Source organism: Gadus morhua, chromosome 10, assembly GCF_902167405.1.
Source record: "Gadus morhua chromosome 10, gadMor3.0, whole genome shotgun sequence".
NCBI classification, from domain to species: domain Eukaryota; kingdom Metazoa; phylum Chordata; class Actinopteri; order Gadiformes; family Gadidae; genus Gadus; species Gadus morhua.
The window spans coordinates 5,029,416-5,056,181 of NC_044057.1; the positions used below are offsets into that span (position 1 = coordinate 5,029,416).

Consider the following 26,766-nt stretch of genomic DNA (forward strand, 5'->3'; position numbering starts at 1 on the left):
TAAGCATGCATGACCACCAGGTAGGTTAATAATCGGTTAATCCGCTGTGGAGAGGTGACCGCGGGAACATAATCTGTGGGAGGGGCCTCAGCCGAGGACGAGAAGTCTCTGGAGCGCGCGCAGCAGGGACAGTATGAGTTTGATTTAGCTAGCCTAGCATGCTAGCTAACAGCTGAGCTCAAGCCGACCGCAGCGGACAGCAACAGTTGGGAGATAACGCCAGCCAACACACAGTCACATCCTTTACGTTACACCGAGGCTCTCATCCACGGTAGGGTTACGGCTGCTTTGTCCGTTGTTTATGACGTGAACACCGGCTATACCTGTGCGCGTTAATACCAGTTTGTAGCTTCTCTCGTCTTATGTTTACAACATCTTAACATCGCCGTCGGTCAAGTGTAAGGTGCATATGAAACACCCGAACCACATTTCACACACTTTATTCTGAATTGCTATGCATGATGATGACATGTTATTGTCCAGCGTCTGAACCAGATAGCTAAGAAGTGCTAACTAAACGCTATCAGTCGATTCCATGACAACCGATAATTAAAGACGCAGTGCCGCGTTTATTCACCTGTGCTGGTCCCATACTGTCGCTTTATGATGAAGTCTTGGTGTCTGTAAAGAATGACTATGAATTATTAGATGGTCAAGGATCCAAAGTATTTAGTACGCGTTGATATCTCTGCAGTGTGATATAGACGTGAATGTACAATATTGTGGACCAACAATACAGCGCGATTAATGACGCGCACTTCCCTTTCATTCACATTGCATGCAAAATATTGATCTCTCTATAGCCATGGGTAACGAAAGCCGTAATACCTAAAGCCTCATGTCATCATAGCCAGAGCCACAGCAGGGCTTCAAACGGCTTAGCTGAGACGTATTAACATGACTGCATACATACTGCATGTTGTCCTCAGTGGATCTGTGGTCCTCATGGAACAAATGGACGAGGAGCTGCGTTCCTTCATCAGGGAGTACAAGGCCAGAGTGGCAGAGGACAAGGCCAGTTTGGACCAAGACCCTCCTTACATGGAAATGAGGGTAGGTTATTCGTTTGAGACTTGTATGTACTCTGGATGTCATATTTTCATCTTACTTTTTGCCCTGTCATGTGCTAAACAACCTTCTAATGGTACGATCCTTGATGATTGTGTGTACGAGCCGGAGTGCATAGGGTTCTGTGTTGGTGGGTTTGTACGACACAGCAGGATGATGGTGTTCCATTGAACTGTCTCTCTCTGTTTGGTTTACAGAGCAATGTCCGCAGAGCCCAGGGTTCTGCCGTTAAGGAGAACATCCCACCCTCATGTAGAACTACAGTTCAGGTCAAAGGTACCTTTTTAAAAGCAGCAAGAATCTATGCCTCACTAACTTTTAGTTTTTATTTTGTTATCCTCATAATTGCTACTTGACTGGAACCATATGTAATGTTTGTGGATGTCTGGCTCTTGTGTTTGATCAGAGGAAGGCTTCTGTGTTGGTCTGCCTCTCGGAGTGGAATATGCCAAGAAGAAACAGGGGCTTCAACAGGAGCTGCGCATGGACTTCAGGCGCTACATGGCCGAGGTGTCGTATTAATTACACTCTGACGGTGTCGTCCTGTCCGGCGTCGTCCTGTCCGGCTCCAATCTCGCATTTCCCAAGTCTCATTCGTGCATGTCTTTTGTATTTTCAAACAAACAACATTTTAAAGCGAATCTTGCATGAATCCCAAGTCCCCAACTTGTCCCAGTCACGAGTTTATGCATACCACTTTCAGGACTCCTCCTGACCTTGATATTAGCAGGAAAGACAGCCTCTTTTGCGTTTGAGCACAAAAATTATATTCTATGTACTTAACAATAAGCTTGTGTTTTTATGGCAGAAAAACCGCCTTGACACCGGACAGAGCAGAGACTGTGAAGACAGGTCTGCCAAGGTAAATGTCTTTCTTTCATCTATTTATTTTATTTGCTTCATGTATTTATCTATGTGGTATACCTGTTAATAACCACCTGATATCAAATACGAAGTGTGTGTGTGTGTGTGTGCGTGCGTGCGTGCGTGCGTGCGCGTTCCATCTAGACCCGATATATGATCCCTGACACTGAAACCGCCGTTTTGTCCCATTTCCCGCTGCAGGAACATCTGGTGCCCCACCCCCCTTCCCTCTCCCAGGGCCCGCGCCTCCCCAGCCACACCCAGCGCGGTGCGGCCTCCAGCGCGGGGGGGGACGCCGCCGCTGCCATGCCGTCGGAGGGCAGGAGGCCCACGCTGAGGGCCAACCCACCGCTCCGCCGTCGCCGGGCCTCCCACCGAGAGGGCAGTGACGAGGGGCCGCTGGAGCGAGGGTCTGGGAACGAGGAGGAGGAGGACGACGGTGGAGGGGAGCCTGTGGAGGGCAGGCAGCCGCCGCAGCAGAGCGTCATGGGGTCCCTGGCCGCCGCGGGGAGCAGCAGTTGGTACAGGGCTATGGGGTAGGTCTTCTGGGAGGGAGCCCCTGTTGGGTGGCCTAGAGGGTTCTGGGTGCCCGACACCGTTGTGTCGTCTTCCTGACCGCCAACAGGTTGCTGGCGCTGAGCGCTGAGGTTCCACGTTTACCTTTGGGCCAATGTGTGTTTTTCTTGGCTGTTGTTCAGAGTTATAATTGCAGTGAATAAATGAAATGTCGGAGAAGAACTGTATTATATACAGGGTTTTGCGAATATAAATGTGTTTTTATATAGTGTTTAAATTTATTGAGTACAAAATATTAAATAAGAATTATATATATAATGAATAAATGAGCAGCTTTTCAAGATAAAACCTGGATCAAGAGCAGTGACCTAATTTGTGAAATTTTAACTAACCTTTTTTGACCACGTAGTTAAGGCGGCCTGCATGTTTTGCTTAGGCGGCCTAAGCTGTAAAGTGCTGTGGAAACCCTGATATATCCTATCTATTGTCACTCATCCCACCCACCCTCCTTGGGGCACAATAACCCCTCTAATGATCCTACCTGCCAAGGGTTCTACCAATATTGGGAAGAGAAAGTGATGAATGAGTAGAGTATATGGTTGAATACAATCCATGTTTCATTCATTTGAATGAAACCTAAAAATAAATAATCGTATCGCAGTCCCTGCTGTTGTTGATCCAACAAATGAGTAACATTTGAAACCAAATGATAAACACAATGCTTTCTTTTTTGTACAGCATTATGATCTGATGTAGAAGAAAATCTAAAGCCCCAACAACATTCAACTGAGCCCCTGTATTTGTCACCACTTACTCTTAAAGGCCGGTCACAACACCTCTTCCATGCCACCAATTAAATTAACTTGATCTACAAATGTGCATCTTCCACCAGAGTTGGGTATAAAGCCCTTCTGTCCTCCTTTTCAATGTACGCATGGATGCATAGGTTTGTTGTGGAAGCAAAATGCCTCCTTCACAGATGTGGAAATGTCTTGTAACTTCACCATATATTCTTTCATATTTGTATCATTGATTTGTGTCCGTCAGGGAGAAAAGGGAACCTGTCGCAGGGGGCGCCAGAATAGAACGGAGATCCAGGCTAACCAACAGAGACCAGACTGAGTTTGCAACTGGACTTTTAATTGGTAAGAAGACATTCTTCCACCATTAGCAAATACTGCAGTGATACGTACTGTTTTCTTGCATTAACTAAAGCACCATGATTTTTTTTTGTAATCATGAGAGAAAATGAATATCAAGATTACGTGTAGGATTAGGATTTACTTGGTCTTTTCACAAGATGAGACCAGTATAGCTAGCTCAATCATAGCATACACCTCTGCGCTGAAGTGGTATTTCTTTTGGAATGAATGGTCTGTTTTTCTCTCAAATGTGCAGACATATCTTTGGAAATGAACAAACGACCCAGCCCTTGAAAAAAAAAAGTGTTTAAATAACACTCAGTCATAAGCCTGTATGAAAAAGATAATGAACAAAGAGGGGAAAACTGCTGTTCAGGGATTTGAGGAAAAACTGATTGCAACCATTAATAGATCCACACCAAGCCGTCCCTCTCTCCTCCTGTTCCTCTTCAGGGGCAGCGGACGCGGAGGAGGCCCTGAGGAAGAGGCAGGAGCGCTACAGACAGGAGCTGGAGGAGCAGATAGCCGACCAGCAGAGGAGGAAGAGGAGGTGGGGAAGAAGCTGTAGAGACGTCGTCGCTGTGTAGTGCACTATGCCTGGATGTAGACATGGGCGCTGTGTTTGGTTTATCTCAAGTTAAGATGCAAGTTTAAACTCTTATGCCATGCAGTTGATTCTGTAGTTCAGATCTTTGTAACTGGCCTTGATGGTTTGATGAAGTTTAAATGGAAAGTTTTATTTTTGATTGAACAATGCAGATTGTTAAGCTTAGGTATGTTAAGTTAAAAACATTAGAAAGCTAGCCTTTATTGGGTCTCTTCTATGTGGGGTAGAAGTAAATGCAAATAATTTAGCCAGACAATATGGCAGTTGACCTGCTCGTAAGTCTAAGAACATTTTGCATAAAATGTACTTTTATTTTGCACTAAAGACAAACATAAATACATGGGTTGATTTAGAAGCTCCTCAACAGCTTGTGAATGTCCAGACAGTATTTCATTTTCCTTTATTTAACCCCAAAAGATCAATTGAGGGGTGACCTTCCTTTACAATGACGTTGAGTATCTTCTTTAACCCTGTGCTCTGTCCTGGCTGCAGGGAGAAGGAGCTGGAGCTGAGAGTGGCTGCAGCCGCACCGGAACCAGACAAGCAGGTCAGTCAGACGCCAGCACATGGTAATCTAATCAAAACGAATGGGCTGCAAGATGTGGAGATGGCAGGACTAATTGCCTGCAAAGTGGATTATCCCTTCATAATGCCTTTACGGTGTGATGTTATGTTATGTGTAGTGTACTCACTCGACAAACCAGAAACAACAGATTTAATTTGGGAGCATCAGTGGGTAATTATTTAGTAGAAATTGTGCATTATATGATGATGGAAAATTTGCCATCATCATATATGGATGTACTTTGTATTTCTGCCAGCCTTAGTTTATGGCATAGTTTATCAGACGATTTTTGGTGTTATAATTTAGTTGCAAAATCGAATGTGTGCGACATTGACGGGGCAAAGATAACAGAAGCGAAACTCTGGTTTGAATGACTCCCTCTCTTGGTGAATACATGTTATTGCATGCATCACCCGTTATTGGCTGAAGGGTTATCTGGTCACTGTTGGGACACAGGATTCTTCTTGCGAACGAAGGGGCGTGAATGGTCCAAATCCGTCATCCGCTCAGGTTGAAATATTCCCACTAATATATTCCCACTCGTTTGATGCTGAGTCAATCCCACAAGCAAAGTTAGTTTGTGCGAGCAACCTCGCCAAAGTAACGTTGTAAAGTCGCTAGGAGACAGCGAGACGCAACCACACTAGTTATTTAGTTATTTCATGTAAAGAAAGAGGCTTTTACAGGGGAGGCCTGCCCCAGAATGACGCGGGCGGAGTCAGACGGCGTGGTTTTTCCCAGAGCTGTGTTCACCCCATGTTGTGTCTGACACTCAGCTGGACCACATCAAATACATGGGCCTGACCCGGAGGAGGGAGGGGGCGGCGAGGGAGACCTACCCCGGCCGGCCGGCCAGGGACCACCCTCTCCCAGAGCCCGGCCGCACGGCCTTCCAGTCCCCCCTGCTCGAGTACAGCGCTGCCCTGGGGGAAGGCCTGCTGTCCCCCTACTGCCAGCCGGGCCCGCCCCCGCTGCACCGCGCCCTCAGGTACACGCCGGACGCACACACGCACGCGGGGGGGGGCAGTATGTGGATATTTATCGAGCTTCATATCTTAGACTCTTTGAAAACTGTCAAACCATCGTTTCCAAAAATGTATTAAAAAAAGCTTATTCGTGCTTCTGTCTTAGTGTTGAAGGTAAATCTGAAACCATATCTGTCCAGGCTCCCATCCTACCTGCCACACCCGCCGGCAGCGCCCCCTGAAGCCGCCTACCGCGGCCTGTGTCAGGATGCGAGTCACTACCATGGCAACGGCACTGCTGTGGAGCCACACCCCACCCACCTGCCTTACTGTAAGCACGGTCTGTCTGTCCCTGCACACCTCCGTCTGTCTGTCCCCACACGCCTCCGTCTGTCTGTCCCCACACGCCTCCGTCTGTCTGTCCCCACACGCCTCCGTCTGTCTGTCCCTACACACCTCCGTCTGTCTGTCCCCGCACGCCTCCGTCTGTCTGTCCCCACATGCCTCCGTCTGTCTGTCCCTACACACCTCCGTCTGTCTGTCCCCACACGCCTCCGTCTGTCTGTCCCCACACGCCTCCGTCTGTCTGTCCCTGCACACCTCCGTCTGTCTGTCCCTACACACCTCCGTCTGTCTGTCCCCGCACGCCTCCGTCTGTCTGTCCCTACACACCTCCGTCTGTCTGTCCCTACACACCTCCGTCTGTCTGTCCCCACACGCCTCCGTCTATCTGTCCCTACACTCCTCCCTTACTGTAAGCCCTGCTCCATGTCTGACTGTCCAACACTCCTCCCCTACTGTAAGCCCTGCTCCATGTCTATCTGTCCCTACACTCCTCCCCTACTGTAAGCCCTGCTCCATGTCTGTCTGTCCAACACTCCTCCCCTACTGTAAGCACTGCCCATGTCTGTCTGTCCAACACTCCTCCCCTACTGTAAGCCCTGCTCCATGTCTGTCTGTCCAACACTCCTCCCCTACTGTAAGCCCTGTTCCATGTCTGACTGTCCAACACTCCTCCCCTACTGTAAGCACTGCCCATGTCTGTCCCTACACACCCTCCTGTTTAAGGTACTGGCTCAAAGGCAGTATGCAAAATTAATTTAATTGGTATCTCTACATGACAATGAATCATGGGAGGGAGTTGTTTGGACCCTCAGGATTCAATCTGGTCTGATGTGACGCCTGCCAAGGCCAGTCAAATACAGGGAATAGTGAGCATATTAAGAAATAGCCGTGACGATAATCTAAAGATACATTTATTTCTCATTTCACAGTGTCTCAAACTGAATTCCCGTTCTATTAAGTCTGTTTAGCCGATATGTATTTCATTCACTGAATTGGAATTCATTTTCTAATGAATTTGTATCTACATAACAACACAACTTGACAACGCATGGTCAGGGAACGTCTTCTCATCACTCCCCCCCCACCCCCTCAGGTGGTCCGCAGCTGCCCGGGACCAGCGGGGGCTTCCCGGCGTCCTACTGGGCCGTGCCACCAGGGGGCAGCACGACCCAGCTCGGACACCAGAGCCAGCACGGACACTACGCTGAGAGCCACGTTTCAGACCCCCCCCATCCTCCTCCTCCTGCTGCTGTGGCTGCTACACGGTATGTCCCCCCCCCTCCGCACCCTCGATGGCCTCTCCTGGGGTGTGAACACTGAGGAGACCCGCCTTCGGTCGCCTCAGGGCTAGAGCGGAGCCATGGTGGTGGATGCAGTGTGTTGACGTTGTAAGTTGGCAGTGAGTCTCTCTGTGGGAGGTAGAGGAGCAGGAGGAGGAGACACAAAGTGACTGCTGATTCATAATGTTAAGATGTACACTTCCGCTCAAAAGTTATGGGTCACCAAGACAATATCATGTTTTCCATGAAAATGTAGATTTATTCAACAGTTTTCAGCTGTACTAACAGAATTGCACAAGGGTTAGCTCAACAATGTACCATTGGAGTGATGGTGGCCGGAAATGTGCCTCTGTTCTTAGACACTCCTTAAAAAATCTGCAGTTTCCATCTAGAATAGCCATTTACAACATAAGACTCATCTCTTCTCCTCTGCCTACCCCTAGATAACTCACCAACCCTAGCCCCATCAACTCTAAATTTTTTCTTGTTTATCTATTGTTGTGTCCCTATGTAAAGCGCTTTGAGTGTGAGAAAAGCGCTATATAAATTTAATCTATTATTATTATTATTATAAAAAATGTCTATACTGTATTTCTGATTAATTTAATGTTATCTTCATTGAAAAACAACAGTGCTTTTCTTTAAAAAAATAAGGATATTTCTAAGTGACACCCAACCTTTGAGCGGTAGTGTACATTCTGCGTCCAGCTGTCATTTGCTGACTTCGGTTCTCCTGGGTTGACAGGAGCCCCCGCAGGGCGGCTGGCGGAGCGGGGTCTGTTGACTCTCTGGCGGGGCCGTTCCCCGGGGACAGGGCCCGCAGCACAAAGGACAAGATGAACAGCTACAAGGAGGCCCTGGCCCAGCAGGTAGGCCTCCCGTTAGCCTGGCGCTCATTCCTATCAGCCAGGGGAACTGCTGACAGCCCTTCCTACTGAGCCTCCGATACCGAAAGGTCTCATGGCCAGAGCTCACTGCGGTGTTGGCACCAAGGTGATAAAGTAATGTGGACATGATGTATGATTGGTTATGTTTTTGAATGTTCATGTCCAAAATAGACTTGAGTCCTATATAATAAGCTAGAGAAAACAATAAAACACGATTCTATTTAGGTTTTGGGTTGCGTTACAAATATTTACAAAGAATTGCGATTTTTGGGTGTTAAACGTTTGTTTGAATCGGCACATTTTTATGCTTGCCAGAATCAAATCGGAGCATAAAGTATGTAGATATCTTATTTTTTTTAGACCCGGAGCAGTTCAAGAACCAGTCCTTGGAGAGGACACCATGGGACCTTTCTGACAGCTCTTAACAGTTCACCCAGAAACATTGTCATGTCCCACCTGACCTTTTGACCTCTGAGGGGTCAGAGCTGGGTCTCTGCCCGTGTGCAGAAAGCCTGACTGTGAAGTGCTGTCCTTAGCGGGTGCTAATGGCCACGGCAGCGCGGTACATCTTATGTTCGCTTCACGAGGCATTGAGTGAGTGAGAGAGGGAGAGAGAGAGAGAGAGAGAGGGAGAGAGAGAGGGAGAGAGAGAGGGAGAGAGAGGGAGAGAGGGAGAGAGGGAGAGAGAGAGAGAGAGAGAGAGAGAGGGAGAGAGGGAGAGAGGGAGAGAGGGAGAGAGAGAGAGAGAGAGACTGCATGCCAAGCCTGTGGTTATCTATTTGACAGGTAGATCCAGGGAGACCACGAAGTGAACTTTACGAGCAGGTAAAATTCATTAGTTATACAATCATCCCTCCCATAAACTCAACCCCCCCCTGATAGTTGTATATAACAAGCCCCCCCATAGACTCAACCTTCCTCTGATACTGATAGTGTATCAAAGGCCCCCAGATCCTCTTAGCTGCCTTGTCAGTTGCTGCCCCTGTCTTAGTTTCCTGTAGGTCTGTTGTTTTGCTGTTTACCTTGTGCATTAAGCGCTGGAGGCTCTTACACGGAGGGCTGTTCATTGCCATCTACTCTGCACTTTGTGTAAATCGGAAAAAGCAGTTATGCACCGATTGATCACATCAATAAAGAGTGTTTATATTACTACTTTTGCGGATGGGCCACACAAAGTAATGTAATGTAAGGTGGTGGTGTAAATGCAACAGCAGGGCTTAGATATTGTGCGTAGTGTCTCGGAAGTCATGACAAACAATTCAGTTGAGGCAAGAAGTCACAGTCTCCTGAGCTTGTGTAGGTCGGATCACGAACGTCATACAGGCTTGTGTGTGTGGAAGAGGCTAGAGGCATAGTGAACGCAGGGTGCAGGTTGGGAGCGCCAATGCTTCAGTTAACCTCTCCTCGGGAGGATGGCTAAAACAGTAGGCTGATGCTGAACCCCTCTACCCAGGATCCTCCGCCATATTCGCTTCATTCCTGCTCACTGGCGGGAACTGTTCTTTGGAGCGGATCGTTTAGCATTCACTGTTAGTTAGCCTTTCTAGTTTTGTCGCCGTCGAGAAAGTATAACTATATTATATACGAAATCAATACCCTGTAAAAAGTGGACTTTTCTTAGTTTCCTTGGAGAGTTCCACACGATGTCGTGCACATTCCACATCTCCTCCATTTCCCAGATCCTGGAGCGCCAGGAGCGCCGGCGCGTGGAGCAGGAGGAGCGGGAGAGGGACGAGGCCCGGCTGGAGGCCGACATGAGGAACCACCAACCCTGGGGCCGCGGCGGCGGGGGGGGCCCCGCTCAGAGACAGCACCGGCAACCTCCTCAGTAGGTCACCCTCCCTCCCTTCCTCCCTCCTCAGTAGGTCTCCCTCCCTCCCTCCACACCCTCCCTCCCTCCCTCCACACCCTCCCTCCCTCCCTCCCTCCTCAGTAGGTCTCCCTCCCTCCCTCCACACCCTCCCTCCCTCCCTCCACACCCCCCTCAATAGGCCTCCCTCCCTCCCTCCATCCCTCCCTCCACATCCCCCTCAGTAGGTCTCCCTCCCTCCGTCCTCACCCCCTCAGTAGGCCTCCCTCCCTCCCTCCTCAGTAGGTCTCCCTCCCTCCCTCCACACCCCCCTCAATAGGCCTCCCTCCCTCCCTCCCTCCCTCCCTCCATCCCTCCACATCCCCGGAGTAGGCCTCCCTCCCTCCTCACCCTCCTCAGTAGGCCTCCCTCCCTCCCTCCCTCCCTCCTCACCCCCTCAGTAGGCCTCCCTCCCTCCCTCCCTCCCTCCCTCCCTCCCTCCCTCCCTCCCTCCCTCCTCACCCCCTCAGTAGGCCTCCCTCCCTCCCTCCCTCCCTCCCTCCCTCCCTCCTCACCCTCCTCAGTAGGCCTCCCTCCCTCCACACCCCCCTCAGTAGGCCTCCCTCCCTCCACACCCCCATCAGTAGGCCTCCCTCCCTCCCTCCCTCCCTCCCTCCCTCCTCACCCTCCTCAGTAGGCCTCCCTCCCTCCCTCCACACCCCCCTCAGTAGGCCTCCCTCCCTCCCTCCCTCCCTCCCTCCTCACCCTCCTCAGTAGGCCTCCCTCCCTCCCTCCTCACCCTCCTCAGTAGGCCTCCCTCCCTCGACACCCCCCTCAGTAGGCCTCCCTCCCTCCCTCCCTCCCTCCCTCCCTCCCTTCCTCCCTCCCTCCCTCCTCACCCCCTCAGTAGGCCTCCCTCCCTCCTCACCCTCCTCAGTAGGCCTCCCTCCCTCGACACCCCCCTCAGTAGGCCTCCCTCCCTCCCTCCCTCCCTCCCTCCCTCCCTCCCTCCCTCCTCACCCCCTCAGTAGGCCTCCCTCCCTCCTCACCCTCCTCAGTAGGCCTCCCTCCCTTCCTCCCTCCCTCCCTCCACACCCCCCTCAGTAGGCCTCCCTACCTCCTCACCCCCTCAGTAGGCCTCCCTCCCTCCTCACCCCCTCAGTAGGCCTCCCTCCCTCCTCACCCTCCTCAGTAGGCCTCCCTCCCTCCCTCCACACCCCCCTCAGTAGGCCTCCCTCCCTCCCTCCACACCCCCCTCAGTAGGCCTCCCTCCCTCCCTCCACACCCCCCTCAGTAGGCCTCCCTCCCTCCCTCCCTCCACACCCCCCTCAGTAGGCCTCCCTCCCTCCCTTCCTCCCTCCCTCCCTCCTCACCCTCCTCAGTAGGCCTCCCTCCCTCCTCACCCTCCTCAGTAGGCCTCCCTCCCTCCTCACCCCCCTCAGTAGGCCTCCCTCCCTCCCTCCCTCCCTCCATCCACACCCCCCTCAGTTGGCCTCCCTCCCTCCCTCCTCACCCCCTCAGTAGGCCTCCCTCCCTCCTCACCCTCCTCAGTAGGCCTCCCTCCCTCCTCACCCCCCTCAGTAGGCCTCCCTCCCTCCCTCCCTCCCTCCATCCACACCCCCCTCAGTTGGCCTCCCTCCCTCCCTCCTCACCCCCTCAGTAGGCCTCCCTCCCTCCCTCCCTCCCTCCTCACCCCCTCAGTAGGCCTCCCTCCCTCCCTCCACACCCCCCTCAGTAGGCCTCCCTCCCTCCCTCCCTCCCTCCTCACCCCCCTCAGTAGGCCTCCCTCCCTCCCTCCTCACCCCCTCAGTAGGGCTCCCTCCCCACACATCAGCCACCCACCCAACCGACCCCTTAAAGGGGCCCTGCGGCCCCCAGCTAGTTCCTAGAGGTGACCTTGACTTTGTTTATCTAAATGTTCGATAAAGTTCCTGATAGTCAAAGCACCGTGTCGGCAGACATGGGGCGTGTCTTCGCGACGGGTCCTTCCATTGGGAGGTCTGGGGCACCAAAAGATGGATTCCACAGCATTGCTTGGCTTCAAGAAGGAAAGGCCTAAGTTAGACGCATGATTTGTGGGGGATTCACTGTCTTCTGTGTGTAACTTGATATGTTATGTTTGGCTTTCAATAAATGTCCTTCATTGAGTGATGTCCATTGTTTGACTGATGAGCCCTTTGAGAAATGGCAGTGGTACTATCCAATCACTCTCATTCCTAACTAGAGCGCATCTTACAGCAGTTAGTCCAGGAGGATTCACAATATCGCATAAAGAACGTCTGTAGTCTGGCAGCTTTTTGAAACCATTACAGATGATGAAGCAATCGTCAGCAGCAGCTGTCCCATCTTACCACTCGCTGTGCTGAAGGATTCTCTCGGTCGTTACTCCCTAGTCTCCCAGTTCTGCTCAACCAAATGGTACTGAGGCTGTTCTAATCTATACGCTGACACACATTGCTCCCATGTATTCAGAATGCTAACCTGCCAAACGCTGTCCTCGGTCATCTCACCGATGCAGGATTTGTAATGAGCTAATTTTAGCACTAAGCGTAGTCAGACCGAATGGAGCTCTCCGTCTCATCAGAGGCCGTCCTCTCTTTAAGCTCCTAATGCATTATATTAATTACAGTAGATCGTATTGGTCTGGTGAAAGGTTAATTTGATGGTGGTCTGTACCGCAGAGGCGGTACGCGCTCTTCAGAGACAGCTGGGGGGAAACCTTGATAAGCTAGCTCATTATTTTCAAGTGTTTAAACCACGCAAAAGTCACAACAGATTAGGCCTCATTGAGTAGAATATGTAGCAATATATATATCGTATTTGTACCGACATCAATATATTGTTTCACTTACTTTGGACAAATGTACTTAATGTAAGTTGCTTTGGATAAAAGCGCATGCTTAATTTAAATATAAAAGTATTTGATTTTGTTGTGGGTCCGGCCTGACTTATCAGATCAGTCGTTGAACTTCCTGTTTCCTGTGTCCAGCCGACCTGCACCAGATGCACAAGCTGAACGAGGAGGCCTACATCCGCCCCGAGCAGAGGGCCAGGAGAGCCCCCGCCCCCCCCGCCGCCCTCGCCCTGGCCGACCAGCCCGCCGCCAGCGACCGAGTCTCCGGTACCGTGGCAACGCACTCTCTTCATCCGTAGTATGAGCCGAGTCAGGGTGTCTGGTGTCCTAGCAACACACCGGATCCTCACAAGACGGAGCATAGCAACACCGCAATAAACCTCCCAGTGCGGTCTACGTGATGATACGACACGGCGACCAAGGGCCAATAAGGCAGTGAACGCTGCATGACAATAACGTGTGTTTATGTCTTAAGGTATTTTATTTATTTTTTTAGGATTTTTCTGGGGGGATTTTGAGCATAATAGATATAAAGTACACCTCATTCATAAAGTGAAATGAATACATAAAATCTGTGAAACAAGGTACTAACAAAGAGACGGTTTACCACCAACTCCCAAACCCCCTTCCCCCTCCATTACAGAGAAGTGCCAATGAAATGGGGTAGAATGGGTTTTGATACACGTAGTAACGCTAGTGATAGTCTAGCATTGGCCTTGCATGCCTTAACATCTACAGAGACATACGTATACAAGTCATGCATGCTCAATGTTTGATGTTTTTTTAATGTGTTTTTATCTTTATCAAATGTAATATTTATTGAGCCTGTGATTCCTGGATGGATTCCGATGCGCTGAAGCAGCCAAGGAGAGCCGAGCAGAGGTTCAGAGCAGAGGTTCTGTCAGTCTTTGCAACGTCTCCTTCTGCATCTTCCTCTCCACTAGGCTTTGCCCATGTGCAGACGCCCACGTTTGCCAGAGGCAATGTGTTCACCAACGAGCCCTCGGCACAGCAGGTCCATGAGCAGGACAAGTACAAAGTCTACCTCAAAGAACAGGTAAACGCCCGGGCGGTCCCTGGGGCATTCTCTGCATAACAGACCAGTTGTTCTCCTGCTGGCCTCCGCCTCATTGGTCACCAGATGCCCAATGGCAAGGAAGAACTGGCTCCCTCTTGTATATCTGTTTGGCTTTTGTTTTGGTTGCTTTTATTGCAGTAGTAAAACGTTCCGTATCATCCCCCGCGCGGTGGTAATATATGCTGTCAGTGTGCTTCCCTGAAGACAAAATGCTTTTTCTATGTCCACGTTTCATTTTTGCCTCGGGTTGCTCTGGGTCGATTCTTGCCTCTACAAGTAAAACGCTAATTTGATCAGCATTCAAGGTTACAACTGCTGGGGAAGAATGGTAACTCTTCAACACCCTTATTGCATTGTGTATTAAATGTCACGTTTCACCCCCGGAGACGAAGCTGATGGTGTGTGTGTGTGTGTGTGTGTGTGTGTGTGTGTGTTTAGATCGAGGCGAAGCGTCGGCAGAAGGCCGAGGAGCAGGAGCAGAGCCGTCTTGAGGAGGAGCGGGAGGAGCGGAAGCTGGCGGAGCAGAGAGCTCGCATCCAGCGGGAGTTTGAGGAGGAGCAGGACCGGAGGAAACGGAAGGAGACGGAGGTGAGTCTGGAGCCTGCCCTCGGGAGCCACCGCTGCCGCCCCGCTCGGTAGAGCATCACACAGACAAGGTTATGAGACACGGCTGGAACCGGCCGCTACGTGCTACTACATACCGTGGCCCATCCGGTTAGCTAGCCCGTAACCTAGCGTCGGTCCCGACGTATTTCCTTACTCAACGCATGTGCCTGAACTTCCCTGGGTGATGGCGCGTTTCATCTATACGTAGATCAGTATAACCCTCATACACAACGACGGTACTAAGGAAAGGCACAGTTGTCAAGTCGTCGGTCAACCTAATGCTTCCACACACTCTTGGCAATTATTATTTTTATTTTTTTACCGTATTGGAATTCAAGCACTTACACTTGAAGAAGATGACATCGTAATTACCTCTCAGATTTATGTCATCTCAAGTAATGATAAGCAATAGTGGAATGCTCTTTTATTTCTGTAGTACATCCCCCCCCCGTCTGTTTCCGCATTCACCTCCTTCTTCTTCCCCCTCTTCCTCTGCTCCTCCTCCCGCAGCAAAAGAGGAAGAACGAGGAGCTGGTGCGGCTGGCGGAGGAGCGCAAGAGGGAGGCGGAGCGGGCCAAGCAGGCGGCGGAGGAGAAGGAGACGGCCGAGCTGAGGCAGCAGTACGAGAGGGAGCGGCAGGCGCGCCTGGAGGAGGTAACGCCGCCGCGCCGGGTACCACAAGCACACGCTGCTGGCGCTCTGCTACCTCCGACTCGTTGTGGAACGTAGCGGGTGCTCCTAAATGCGTCTGGTGGCTTCTTGTTTTCTGTTGTGATGAAATGCTCGTGGCAAGGATGGATTTAACATCAGAAAACACACCAAGATAGAGAGAGCCCATCGAACCCTTCAAACCTATAACCCCGGGGGTCTTGCAGGCAAAGAGGGGGTTGTGTTTGTGGTATCTCACTGTGTGTGTGTGTGTGTGTGTGTGTGTGTGTGTGTGTGTCAGCAGGTCCACAGGGAGCCGTCCCCCCCCATCCCAACGCTTCAGCGGAGACAGGGGACACCCCCGCGCTACACTCCCAGACCCCCGACCTTCGACAGCCAGCGGTCTACTGCCCCCATGTCGGTGTGTAGATGCACGCACGCACTCCATGTCCAAGTCGCCCTGACGCTCTCCATAAACATCGTTCCATCATATTATCAGATAACCCGACACAGTGGGTGTTGTTCTGAGATGGGCTCAGCCTATAAAAGACTGAGAGGTTTGATGGACTCGTCCTTATTCTCTCTCCCATGGTGAAGGAGCGCTCCCTGTCCGGCCTACAGTCTCCCCCCGTTCCCGCCTGCAAGAACCATCTCCGTGCCACAGGTACACACACGCACATAAACATACGCAAACACACGCAAACACACACCCAACCACTTCCACACACTTCGCATTCATCCCCAGCAGAAAAGTTAATGTGTGTGTGTGTGTGTGTGTGTGTGTGTGTGTGTGTGTGTGTGTGTGTGTGTGTGTGTGTGTGTGTGTGTGTGTGTGTGTGTGTGTGTGTGTGTGTGTGTGGGGGGGCCCCCCACCAGAGGACAAGCGGGACGTATTCAGCGAGCTGTCTGCACTGCGGCGGCAGCTGCGGAGCGAGCAGCGGCGCCTGGAGGACGGACTGCTGCAGGGCGACTGGGAGGAGCGGGCGTCTCCGCTGAGAGACCGGTGAGCCGGGCCCCAAAGGGCTCCCCAACCGCCACTTGGGCACCACCAAGGGCCATCAAGGGCTGTACATAATGGGCTGTGAACGGAGCAATAGATGGGGGATTCCAGTGAGATCAGAACAAACTTACAGTCCCAGAAGTTCTTTAAACATCAACGTGTTAATGTTGAAGAGCTAATTTCTGACTGCTCAGGGCATCTCTTCTCTGAATGGTTGAGGAATCCGTCTTGCCTGTCAATCACAGGTGCATGAAATCCAACCCTTCTCAATGACGGAGGGAGATGGGAGGGGCAATATTTTGGGGATGTTGAGGCCAAGCTCCTGTTTTTTTGCTCTTTTTGCTGCTGTCTCCCATTAAAACTCTCTAATCTTGCCTACAGCACCTTTTAAGTGGTAGTTTGATGACACATTCTAGATCTTGGTAAGATCTATAAAGATGGCTATACATCAGGCATTATTCATTTTTACCTATCATCCATTCATCTTAATTATTTATCATTATTCATGTTATTGCTAACAATGTGATTAGTATGTTGCACAAAGTTACCAGCATAGACATACAGTATAGTACAGTATTAGACGCCGCAGTGACTGCTTTGAACAGCGATAACACTACACTACGAGGGCTGATCTGAACCTGTGTGTGTGTGTGTGTGTGTGTGTGTGTGTGTGTGTGTGTGTGTGTGTGTGTGTGTGTGTGTGTGTGTGTGTGTGTGTGTGTGTGTGTGTGTGTGTGTGTGTGTGTGTGTGTGCAGGCTGCGGGAGCGCCCCCCGGTGGACGTGTTCGACATGGCGCGCCTGCGCCTGCAGGCCGCGGTCTGCCGGCCGCTGTCCAGGAACCCCGAGCCCGGGAACCTGCAGCGTATCCACGACTCCCTGCAGCTCCGACCCAGCGGTGAGGGGGGGGGGGGGGGTCTAGAGCCACTCTGAGGGGCGGAGCCTTCGTACGGAGGCCTGATGCTGACGTCATCACATGGTGTTGCTGATCGAAGTGTGTAGGAGGGGCTTGTGGGAGGAGTTTGACTGTTTCCACTGAATACCGCGCAGTGATAGAAGCCTGATGCGCTACTTGGTCACAAACCGGCCATTTTTTCTGTGCGACCGTTTACAATTTAGGTAAGGTTCCTGAGATGCACTGGTCGGGTTACAATCTACTTAAGGGCACCCTCTCTGCTGCAGGGCAGAGGACTGAGTACACTCTGAGTGTTTTTGATGAGCAGTGTTCAGGTCAGGCTCTAGGCAGTGTTGCCAGATTGGGCCGGACTTCAAGCCCAACCTGGCAACCCTGGCTGCAGAGCGCTGCCAGATTGGTCGGGAAATCTGGCCCAATCCGGCAGGTCCAATCTGGCTACAGCCAGGGTTGCCAGATTGGGCAAGAATCTGGCCCAATCTGGCATCAGTGACTCTTAGGTCTTGGTGCAGCAGCGAGATCACGTCTTCATTGGGACATGTTGAGGGGTTTCCGGTAGGCCAGCTCACGTGTGTACTTTACAGGGATGGAGATTCATCGCAAGTTACAATCTAAAAATACCTTTCTGAGACGCTGAAGGGGAGGTAGCCGTGGCCACTCGTTCATATGTGAATGTGTGCTTCTCGGGTTTATCACGCAGCAACGAGCTCTGGCGGAACATTAGATTATATCAGCGGCCCGCTTGGAACATGGGTACCAATACATTTACAAAGAAATGGTAATATCCTGCCAGAATTTGGTTACCTCACCAGAATTTCTATGAGGAGGACGTGCGAAGCAGTGCAAAGCCTGCTGACTCAAGGAGGAGATAAAGACCTCATGGATATTTTTGAATTCATTCGACATTTGTCTTCTTGTAGGAATGGATTTGCAGTTAGACTGTGGAGGCTGCTTTCCATTACACACATGTGTGTGTGTGTGTGTGTGTGTGTGTGTGTGTGTGTGTGTGTCTGCATTTGTGTGCGTGCAGAGAGTGAGTTCAGGGCGCTCTCCACTGGGTTTCCCAGGGTCCGTGAGGGAGACAGGGGCGTGGCCAGCCAGAGGAGGCGGAGCTACAGGGACCATCCTCCCATGTCGGGCAGCCAGAGAACTGCCCAGGACGGTCAGTCTGCGTTCTGCTGCTCTGCTCCTCGTCTGAGCCATCAGTCAAACCCTGATCATCCAACCAATCGCGACCAACCAGTCAACCAATCACAACCAGCCAGTCGCCAGCACGCCAGCAAATCAACCCTAATATTACATGGAATGAAAACTTGATTCAGAACACGCACAAAACTATAGGAACGAGGGTGAATAATATTCTGGCAATAAAGGGGGGACATGTTAAATCATGCAGTTAAAACGCAACGTCTGCTCCCCTTGTCGCCCTATAAAAATGTGTGTGAAAGTCCACCGTATATTTCTGGGGACAAGAGGCGTCTGATAGGCTCGTTAACCGAGCACCGGATATATGCTGTGTGTGTGTGTGTGTGTGTGTGTGTGTGTGTTTTGGAAGGTTCCTGTTGACACAAAGAACCGTGACGGCCGTTGTGTTCATTGGCTGAACGGGGGTCGGCTTAGCTCAGGAGGTAGAGCAGGTTGGTAGTTCGATCCCCGGCTGCTCCTACCTGAGCGTCGATGCGTCCCTGAGCAAGACACCTCACCCTAACTGCTCCTGACGAGCTGGCTGTCGCCTCGCGTGGTCGACTCCGCCGTCGGTGTGTCAATGTGTGTGTTAACCGTTGTAAGTCGCTTTGGATGAAAGCGTCTGCTAAAGTGTAAAATGTAATATAAATGAATCCCCCTGAAATATGCATGATGTTCTGAGAGCTCTCCTCCTCGTTGTTCTTCCAGGTTACCTGGACGGGAACCCCCCCCAACACAGACTCTACCAGGTGAGTACCGCTGGACAAAAACAACACCGCCATCCAGTCTCAGGCTGTCTTGTGTTTTTTTAAACTTTTTTATTTATGGGAATGACTAGAAAACCATCGTTATGCATGCATCATGTGCATTAGATGACCGGGGTGCAGAGAAGAGAACCATCAATCCTCCAGCGCTGTGTCGATATCAGTAAACCAGGTCACCTCACAGTTCTAGTCAGGAAGAGCAGGGGAAGAAACGGTCCTAAAGCTTTATTATAACATTAAAATAACCATAATCCGAGGCCCACTTAATCCCCACTACATCAGCCGGCTATAGGCAGCACATTTATTTGTCTGGATTCTCCTTCCCCTGCATAAGTAAGCGCTGCTTAAGGGATGGGGAGATCTATTTTATTAACCTCGCCGCACCGTTGCAGAGTACATTCAAATTATTCAATGTAAGGTCCCTCTTCATGCATACTCCCTTCAGTGTGTGTGTGTGTGTGTGTGTGTGTGTGTGTGTGTGTGTGTGTGCATGTGTGTGCCCACAGAGGGGGACCACGGCGGGCTCTGCCAGAGGGTCTCTGTTGGATTCCGACAGTTCTTTCATAGGTAAGGTGGTGACACTGACATTTATACAGTTGATGCACTTAATTTGTTTCTACCCTTGCCGCTGGTAAATGAGATTGTATGTTGCGGTTCTTGGACTAGGATGTGTTGCTAAAATATCATTTAAAAAAATATAGATAAAGTATATTGAGTTTCCCACCCAATAGATTCCATTATTTATATTATTAAAGTTTTTTTAGACGTTCACAATAAGACTTGCCCTAGAGTTAACTATGCAACTTGTGTAGCTGTTTTCTGGACAAGATTAGGAATATAAGATAAGAGAGGATAAGAAAGGAGTGTAATTGTCCCAGACAGGAAACGTGGGGGTCACAGCCAAAACACACAAAAACAAGAAGAAAACCTTAAAAAAAAAAAAAAACCTGTGTGTGTGTGTGTGTGTGTGTGTGTGTGTGTGTGTGTGTGTGTGTGTGTGTGTGTGTGTGTGTGTGTGTGTGTGTGTGTGTGTGTGTGTGTGTGTGTGCGCGTTGTCAGATCCCCTGGGGGATGCCTACCCCGTCCCCCCCACCCCGGAGCAGAGGGAGACCCCCCAGCTGTCAGCGAGGGAGAGGCGACGACTGACCAGGAAACCGCAATCCCCCCCGGTACACACACACACACACAGACACACACACACACTTGGTTTGATGGAGTGGTCTGATGGTGGAGACATCAGCAACAGCCCATATCACCCCAGGGTGTTCAGTTCCTTCCCCCCCTCCCTTCATTTATCCTCTCCTCGTTCGTCAGCGGAACTGAAACTCACACACTGGCCCGCTGAAACGGTGTTTTGAGTAAAGGCCACCTTCACTGTTTCTTGGCATTTCTCTAAGAGGTTAAACTGTGCTTATTGAAAGCTGCCGCGGTTCTAAACTAATCCCGGTTTGTTTATTTATTTATTTAGTTGGTTGAAGAACTCCATCTCGGGCTGAAACTGTACTCGGCAACAGTGAAGTATGAATATTCATAGGGTAAACTATTCAAGTGAAGATTACTCTGCTGCTCATTTTGCTTTTGTCAGAGCAGCAAGTTAAAGTATATCCTTTAATCTGCTATTATCTCTAATCCCAAAGCACACAGATCGAGAATTTAGGTTTGCATTTGTTGCATGTCCAAAAACGATACGATGATATTATTTTAACAGAGCAAAAGCTCTCGGTCCGCTGATGACGTGGAGCTGAAGCGTTCGCTTCGTATCGGACTAAAATTTTGTTCTGGAAGTGAAAGCAAAAAACCCTTATGTCCCGTCTGTCCCCATCAGGGCCGTGCGCCGAGTAGGGTCGGGTATCATTCGGGTTTTATCCGATACCGGATACCGGTGCCTACTCTGTACTTTTTAAACGGTTCCGGTGCTAGAACACATCTCGAACCGGTGCCGTCCGCTGAATGAGGCCTCACCACGGGGCCAGCCTGAGCTCCTGAGCCTGCCTGCTCCTTAAACATCATCAACACAGCGCTGATCTGTTGACTGTCTGGTTGCCCTGGTTACAGCCCGCCTCCAGGGATCCGGTTGGCCGGCCAATCAGCTATTCCCGCCAATCCCAGAGCAGTGTTCATGGGATGGACCCGGGTGGGAGGAGGGTCCAGAACCAGACGGGGAGACCCACGCACAGTCGCCATGACAACCAGACTGGTAGGTTTTATTTTTTACCAGAACTATGAATACAAGAAATGCCCTTTCTTGTTCATGTGAAAATAACAAATATACACTTATTTTCTTGGATCAAATCTGACCGATGTACTGCACACTAGTACATTCTTCACATAGCAGTCAGAAGTTTATAGTGGCACTAATAACAGTTTATCTAAATATTAGTCTTGTGCCTTTTCAAAAAGCACTTTTAAAGGTGTCCATTATACCACCAGGTGTGAGAATGATAAGCTGTTAAAAGCCGTTTTGAAAATCTGTAACAGCTAATCACCCTCACACCTGGTGGTATAATATGTCACCTTTTAAAATGTGTCTGACGCTAAATGCTAACATTAGCATAGCTATGTGCCCTTTGCTATTAGGGCCTTCTACCAAACCACAGGCATTACATTTCGGGGAATCATTGCTGGCCACGTGATGTTGTGCATTTTGTTGGTTCGGGTTGGTTTCCTTTGCAAGGAATCCAAAAGCTCTTTCACATATTGTATACGTATGGCTACAGTGTTATCCCCTCTGGGTCGATGTGAGGTTGAACATATTCTGGTTCCAGCCTCTAAACTCGGTGTGTTGACGTCCGGGTTTCAAACCAGATCGTCTGAATCACTGACGTCCTCGGTCAAACCTCTGACACTTTGTCCATCTCCTCCCCCCAGGCCGAGGTGACCGCCCCTCCCCCTCCCCCTCCTTCTCCTCTGAGGATGAGGAGGCTGACTACGGGGAGGAGGAAGAGGGCTCCTCCCCCCCCCGCCACCCCACCTCCTCCTGGGACTCTGTGGCCACAGACCTGTGGGCCCAGCCCCAGGTGAAGGACGCGCTGCGGCGAATCACCAACCACCGCCTGCTCAGGAGGGAGCTGCCTGCTGCACACGGCTCCGCCCACTAAGAGGAAGCCCGCCCCTAAGACGAAGCCCCGCCCACTAAGAGCAAGCCCCGCCCCTACCTCCACAGCCCGCAGAGTACCCCCTCCTTCCTGGTTTTAGAAGTTCTATTTTGAATGAATTTATGCAAGAAAAAGTGATCCTTTGTTAAGATAAGCAGACCCATCGCCAGACGATAAGGGTTGTCTGCTGAATGTTTGTGTAGATTAGATATTCCTTTTGATGTTCATATTTAATAAATTATATTTTAATGAGAAATATGTTCTCTGTGCGTGTGTCTGCAACAGAAACCTTTGATAACCTAAAGTCTGGCCGGCTCCCGTTTTGTGCTTGTGTCGCTCGGTGAGATCGACCCAACTCTTTAATCTTCCCACCGGCGGCCAGAAACCTCCTGGAAGCAGGACCGGGCTGCATCATCTGGGCGTCTGACAGGAGGAGCGGGGCTCCGTCCCAGAAGATGTCTGGCTGCTTCCTGCACCTTTCCTTCCTCCTCCTCTCTCCCAAACCTGAACTACCCCCTGCACATATTTGCAAATATTTTTAAATAGAATGTCGCGTTGGTGTCTCTGGTCTCTCTGGACGGTGGCGGTGGTGTCTCTGGTCTCTCTGGACGGTGGCGGTGGAGTCTCTGGTCTCTCTCTGGACGGTGGCGGTGGTGTTACTGGTCTCTCACTGGATGGTGGCGGTGGTGTTACTGGTCTCTCTGGACGGTGGCGGTGGAGTCTCTGGTCTCTCTCTGGACGGTGGCGGTGGTGTTACTGGTGTCTCACTGGACGGTCGCGGTGGTGTCTCTGGTCTCTGGACGGTCGCGGTGGTGTCTCTGGTCTCTCTGGACGGTGGCGGTGGTGTCTCTGGTCTCCCTGGACGGTGGCGGTGGTGTCTCTGGTCTCTCTAGACGGTGGCGGTGGTGTCTCTGGTCGCTCTGGACGGTGGCGGTGGTGTCTGGTCTCTCTGGACGGTGGTGGTGGTGTCTCTGGGCGGTGGCGGTGGTGTTACTGGTCTCCCTCTGGGCGGTGGCGGTGGTGTCTCTGGTCTCTCTGGACGGTGGCGGTGGTGTCTCTGGGCGGTGGCGGTGGTGTTACTGGTCTCTCTCTGGGCGGTGGCGGTGGTGTCTCTGGTCTCTCTCTGGACGGTCGCGGTGGTGTCTCTGATCTCTCTGGACGGTGCGGTGGTGTCTCTGGTCTCTCTGGACGGTCGTGGTGGTGTCTCTGGTCTCTCTGGACGGTGGCAGTGGTGTCTCTGTTCTCTCTGGGCGGTGGCGGTGGTGTTACTGGTCTCTCTCTGGACGGTCGCGGTGGTGTCTCTGGTCTCTCTGGACGGTGGCGGTGGTGTCTCTGGTCTCTCTGGACGGTCGCGGTGGTGTCTGGTCTCTCTGGACGGTCGTGGTGGTGTCTCTGGTCTCTCTGGACGGTCGCGGTGGTGTCTGGTCTCTCTGGACGGTCGTGGTGGTGTCTCTGGTCTCTCTGGACGGTGGCGGTGGTGTCTCTGGTCTCTCTGGACGGTCGCGGTGGTGTCTCTGGTCTCTGGACGGTCGTGGTGGTGTCTCTGGTCTCTCTGGACGGTGGTGTCTCTGGTCTCTCTCTGGACGGTGGCGGTGGTCTCTGGTCTCTCTGGGCGGTGGCGGTGGTGTTACTGGTCTCTCTCTGGACGGTGGCGGTGGTCTCTCTGGACGGTGGCGGTGGTGTTACTGGTCTCTGGACGGTCGCGGTGGTGTCTCTGGTCTCTGGAAGGTTGCGGTGATCTCTCTAGACGGCAGCGGAGGTGTCTCTATTTTTTCTCTGGACGGTGGCGGTGGTCTCTTGTCTCTCTCTGGATGGTGGCGGTAGAGTCTCTGGTGTCTTTGGGCAGTCGCAGTAGTGTCTGGTCTCTCTCTGGACGTTGGCGGTGGTCTCTGGTCTCTCTAGACGGTGGCGGTGGTGTCTCTGTACGGTTGCAGTAGTGTCTCTGGTCTCTCTCTGGATGGTGGCGGTGGTGTCTCTGGACGGTCGCAGCAGTGTCTCTGGTCTCTCTGGACGGTCGCAGTAGTGTTTCTTGTCTCTCTCTGGACGGTGGGAGGTCTCTGGTCTCTCTGGACAGTCACAGTAGTGTCTCTGGTCTCTCTGGACGGTCGCAGTAGTGTCTCTGGTCTCTCTCTGGACGGTGGGAGGTCTCTGGTCCCTAACCTTAGCTTCTCCCTTCACAAATTTGCAAATATTTGGGTTGTGTGGACAACACACTCTAAACCTTGTTAACACGGTCGTGCTGTCAGGATAACTTCTGTTCCACTCTCAAGTCGTGACGATGGATCCTCTTGTCTCTCTGTTCCCGTCCCTCTCTTTCGGGATGAGTGATGACCTTCCGCGGTGAGGATGGGTGACCAAGGAGGCACCGAGTCCCAGTCCTCCCATTACTCGCCCACACACCGCTGGGTCAATACCCTCCTCCCATGTCTTCCTTGAAACAGGCTGTGAAATCATGTGACTTGTCCAGTAGAACTTCATGCATCCAGTATTCGGCCCGTTCGGCCCAATGCTGCCCACAGCAATGATGAGCTTGATCAGTCGGGGGAGGAGAGCCTGGGAGCTTCTGGTTCATTTGAGGGCATTGCACCGCTGAAGACGGTGACAATGAGGATTCTATGGATCTGATGTGTCAAAGGGGGGATATAATGCCACCAGCTGTGAGTGGGATTAGCCATTACAAGCAGTTTTTCCTGTGCAATCTGCCTTTTGCTGTATTTAGGTGACGTCACATGTGGGGTGCACCATCTAGATGTACGCTGGATAGTGCAGCCTACCTGCTTATCTACCCATCATACATCTATAGGGAAACGCCCACTTGTTATGGCACTAATGGGAGGAAAAGGCAGATTTTCAAACGGTTTTAAATGGCTAATCACACTCGCCCCTGGGGTGAGTGTCAATTCAAGTCTGAGACTTTACACACTCTGCTTTTACCACACTTAAAAGTTCCTAAATTAGCTTGTTACATTAAACTATTTTTGTATTGTAATGCTCATGTTCAAGTAAAAAGGAACCAAAAAGGATTGTTGCACTAAAATTGTGATTTACTTTATTTGTCAAAAGTCATATGTTGCTATGCACTACTGTAGGCAACAGGCTGTGTTGTATTCAGGCTACTTTTCTCAAATCTAAGTTACTCACCTTTGTGTGTGTGCCTGTGTGTGCGTCAATGAATACATGGCATCCCTATAATAGGAGCGTAATGGATGGAAGAAAAGCAACTTACCACTGGGGGGCAGTAGTGGGTCAGTGAAAACTGTTAGTATTGCAGCATAAAAAACATCAAGGGAGGGATGTGGCATACGAAAACAGCCACAAGTGAAAGTGAATATTAGGTGCATCCGTATGAAAGGTGGCCCTATGCACTCCATTAATAGTATAACGCTAGATCATATTCAAATGTATTCAGAATAAACAACCATGTCAATCTTCTGCTCCCCTCATCCCCCTCCAATATGATTTGGTTTTCCTTATTTTTTGTTGTGTTGCATCCAGTGACACCATCCTCCAAAGAGAGACAAGAGACACCACCGCAACCATCCAGAGAGAGACCAGAGACGCCAACTCCACCATCGAGAGAGAGAGACCAGAGAAACCACCGCCCGTCCAAAGAGGGACCAGAGAGAGACCAGAAACCACCGCCACTGTCCAGAGAGAGACAAGAGACCACCGCAACTGTCGAGAGAGAGACCAGAGACCACCGCAACCGTCCAGAGAGAGACCAGTGAGAGACCAGAGATCACTTACACCGTTCAGAGAGACCAGAAAAACCGCCAGCACCGTCCAGAGAGAGACCCGAGACACCACTGTCACCGTCAAGAGAGACCAGAGACACCACCGCCACCATCGAGAGAGAGAGACCACAGAAACCAATGCCCTGTCCAAAGAGAGACCGGAGACACCACCATCCAGAGAGAGACCAGAAACCGCCGCCACCGTACAGAGAGAGACCAGTGAGAGACCAGAGATAATTTCCACCGTCCAGAGAGAGACCAGAGACACCGCCGCCAACGTCCAGAGAGACCAGAGACCACAGAGTGTGGCCGTCTGAGTGTGTTGTTCTGTCCTCCTGCCTCCCTGCTCCGCCTCTCCAGGCTCCTCCCCTCCAGGCTCCTCCCCTCCCTGCTACGCCTCTCCAGGCTCCTCCCCTCCAGGCTCCTCCCCTCCAGGCCACTTTCAAACACAAATCCAAAAGGACGTCTTTTCGGAATCAATTGTTTGGTCACTCTGCAAAAGATTATGCTACCAAATAAACTAAAAATACACACATACACACGCACGCACGCACGCACACGCGCACGCACACACACTCACTGTCTCCATCCCGCTAGATACACCTGATGAATGGCTCCACTTGTGGAGATCTTTCAGATATGACTTTACAAAACAAAGATAATATACGGCTGTAATAATATAAAGATAACGGATGAAAGGCAATAAACGCACACGGTTAGGAAAAGTGTGCAGATGCTTGAACTGACAAATAGCAGTTGAGGCGTTCTGCCTGTAGACATAAACAAAGGACTCCTTTAATACCTTTAAATTGTACCCCTCTTCACTCCTTGATGGCCGGTGAGGGCCGAAGGGACACGGCTGG

At 51.1% G+C, this 26,766-nt stretch overlaps 1 protein-coding gene across 1 annotated transcript; it reads left to right on the forward strand.

Moving 5' to 3' along the window:
• The first annotated feature begins 76 nt into the window (after positions 1–76).
• On the forward strand, positions 77–22,905 carry LOC115552665 (centrosome and spindle pole-associated protein 1-like). Its single transcript, XM_030368942.1, is given in 29 exon segments — positions 77–271; positions 930–1,053; positions 1,266–1,344; positions 1,475–1,578; positions 1,877–1,930; positions 2,134–2,468; positions 3,496–3,593; positions 4,044–4,140; positions 4,690–4,744; positions 5,539–5,750; positions 5,928–6,058; positions 7,166–7,337; positions 8,098–8,221; positions 9,919–10,026; positions 10,028–10,067; positions 13,018–13,149; positions 13,827–13,939; positions 14,399–14,548; positions 15,077–15,220; positions 15,519–15,635; positions 15,812–15,878; positions 16,091–16,217; positions 16,971–17,110; positions 18,156–18,287; positions 19,019–19,059; positions 19,581–19,641; positions 20,134–20,243; positions 21,130–21,271; positions 21,943–22,905. Coding segments are annotated over 28 exon segments (3,423 nt in total). The 5' UTR covers positions 77–271; positions 930–945; the 3' UTR covers positions 22,173–22,905.
• Positions 22,906–26,766: the final 3,861 nt, after the last annotated feature.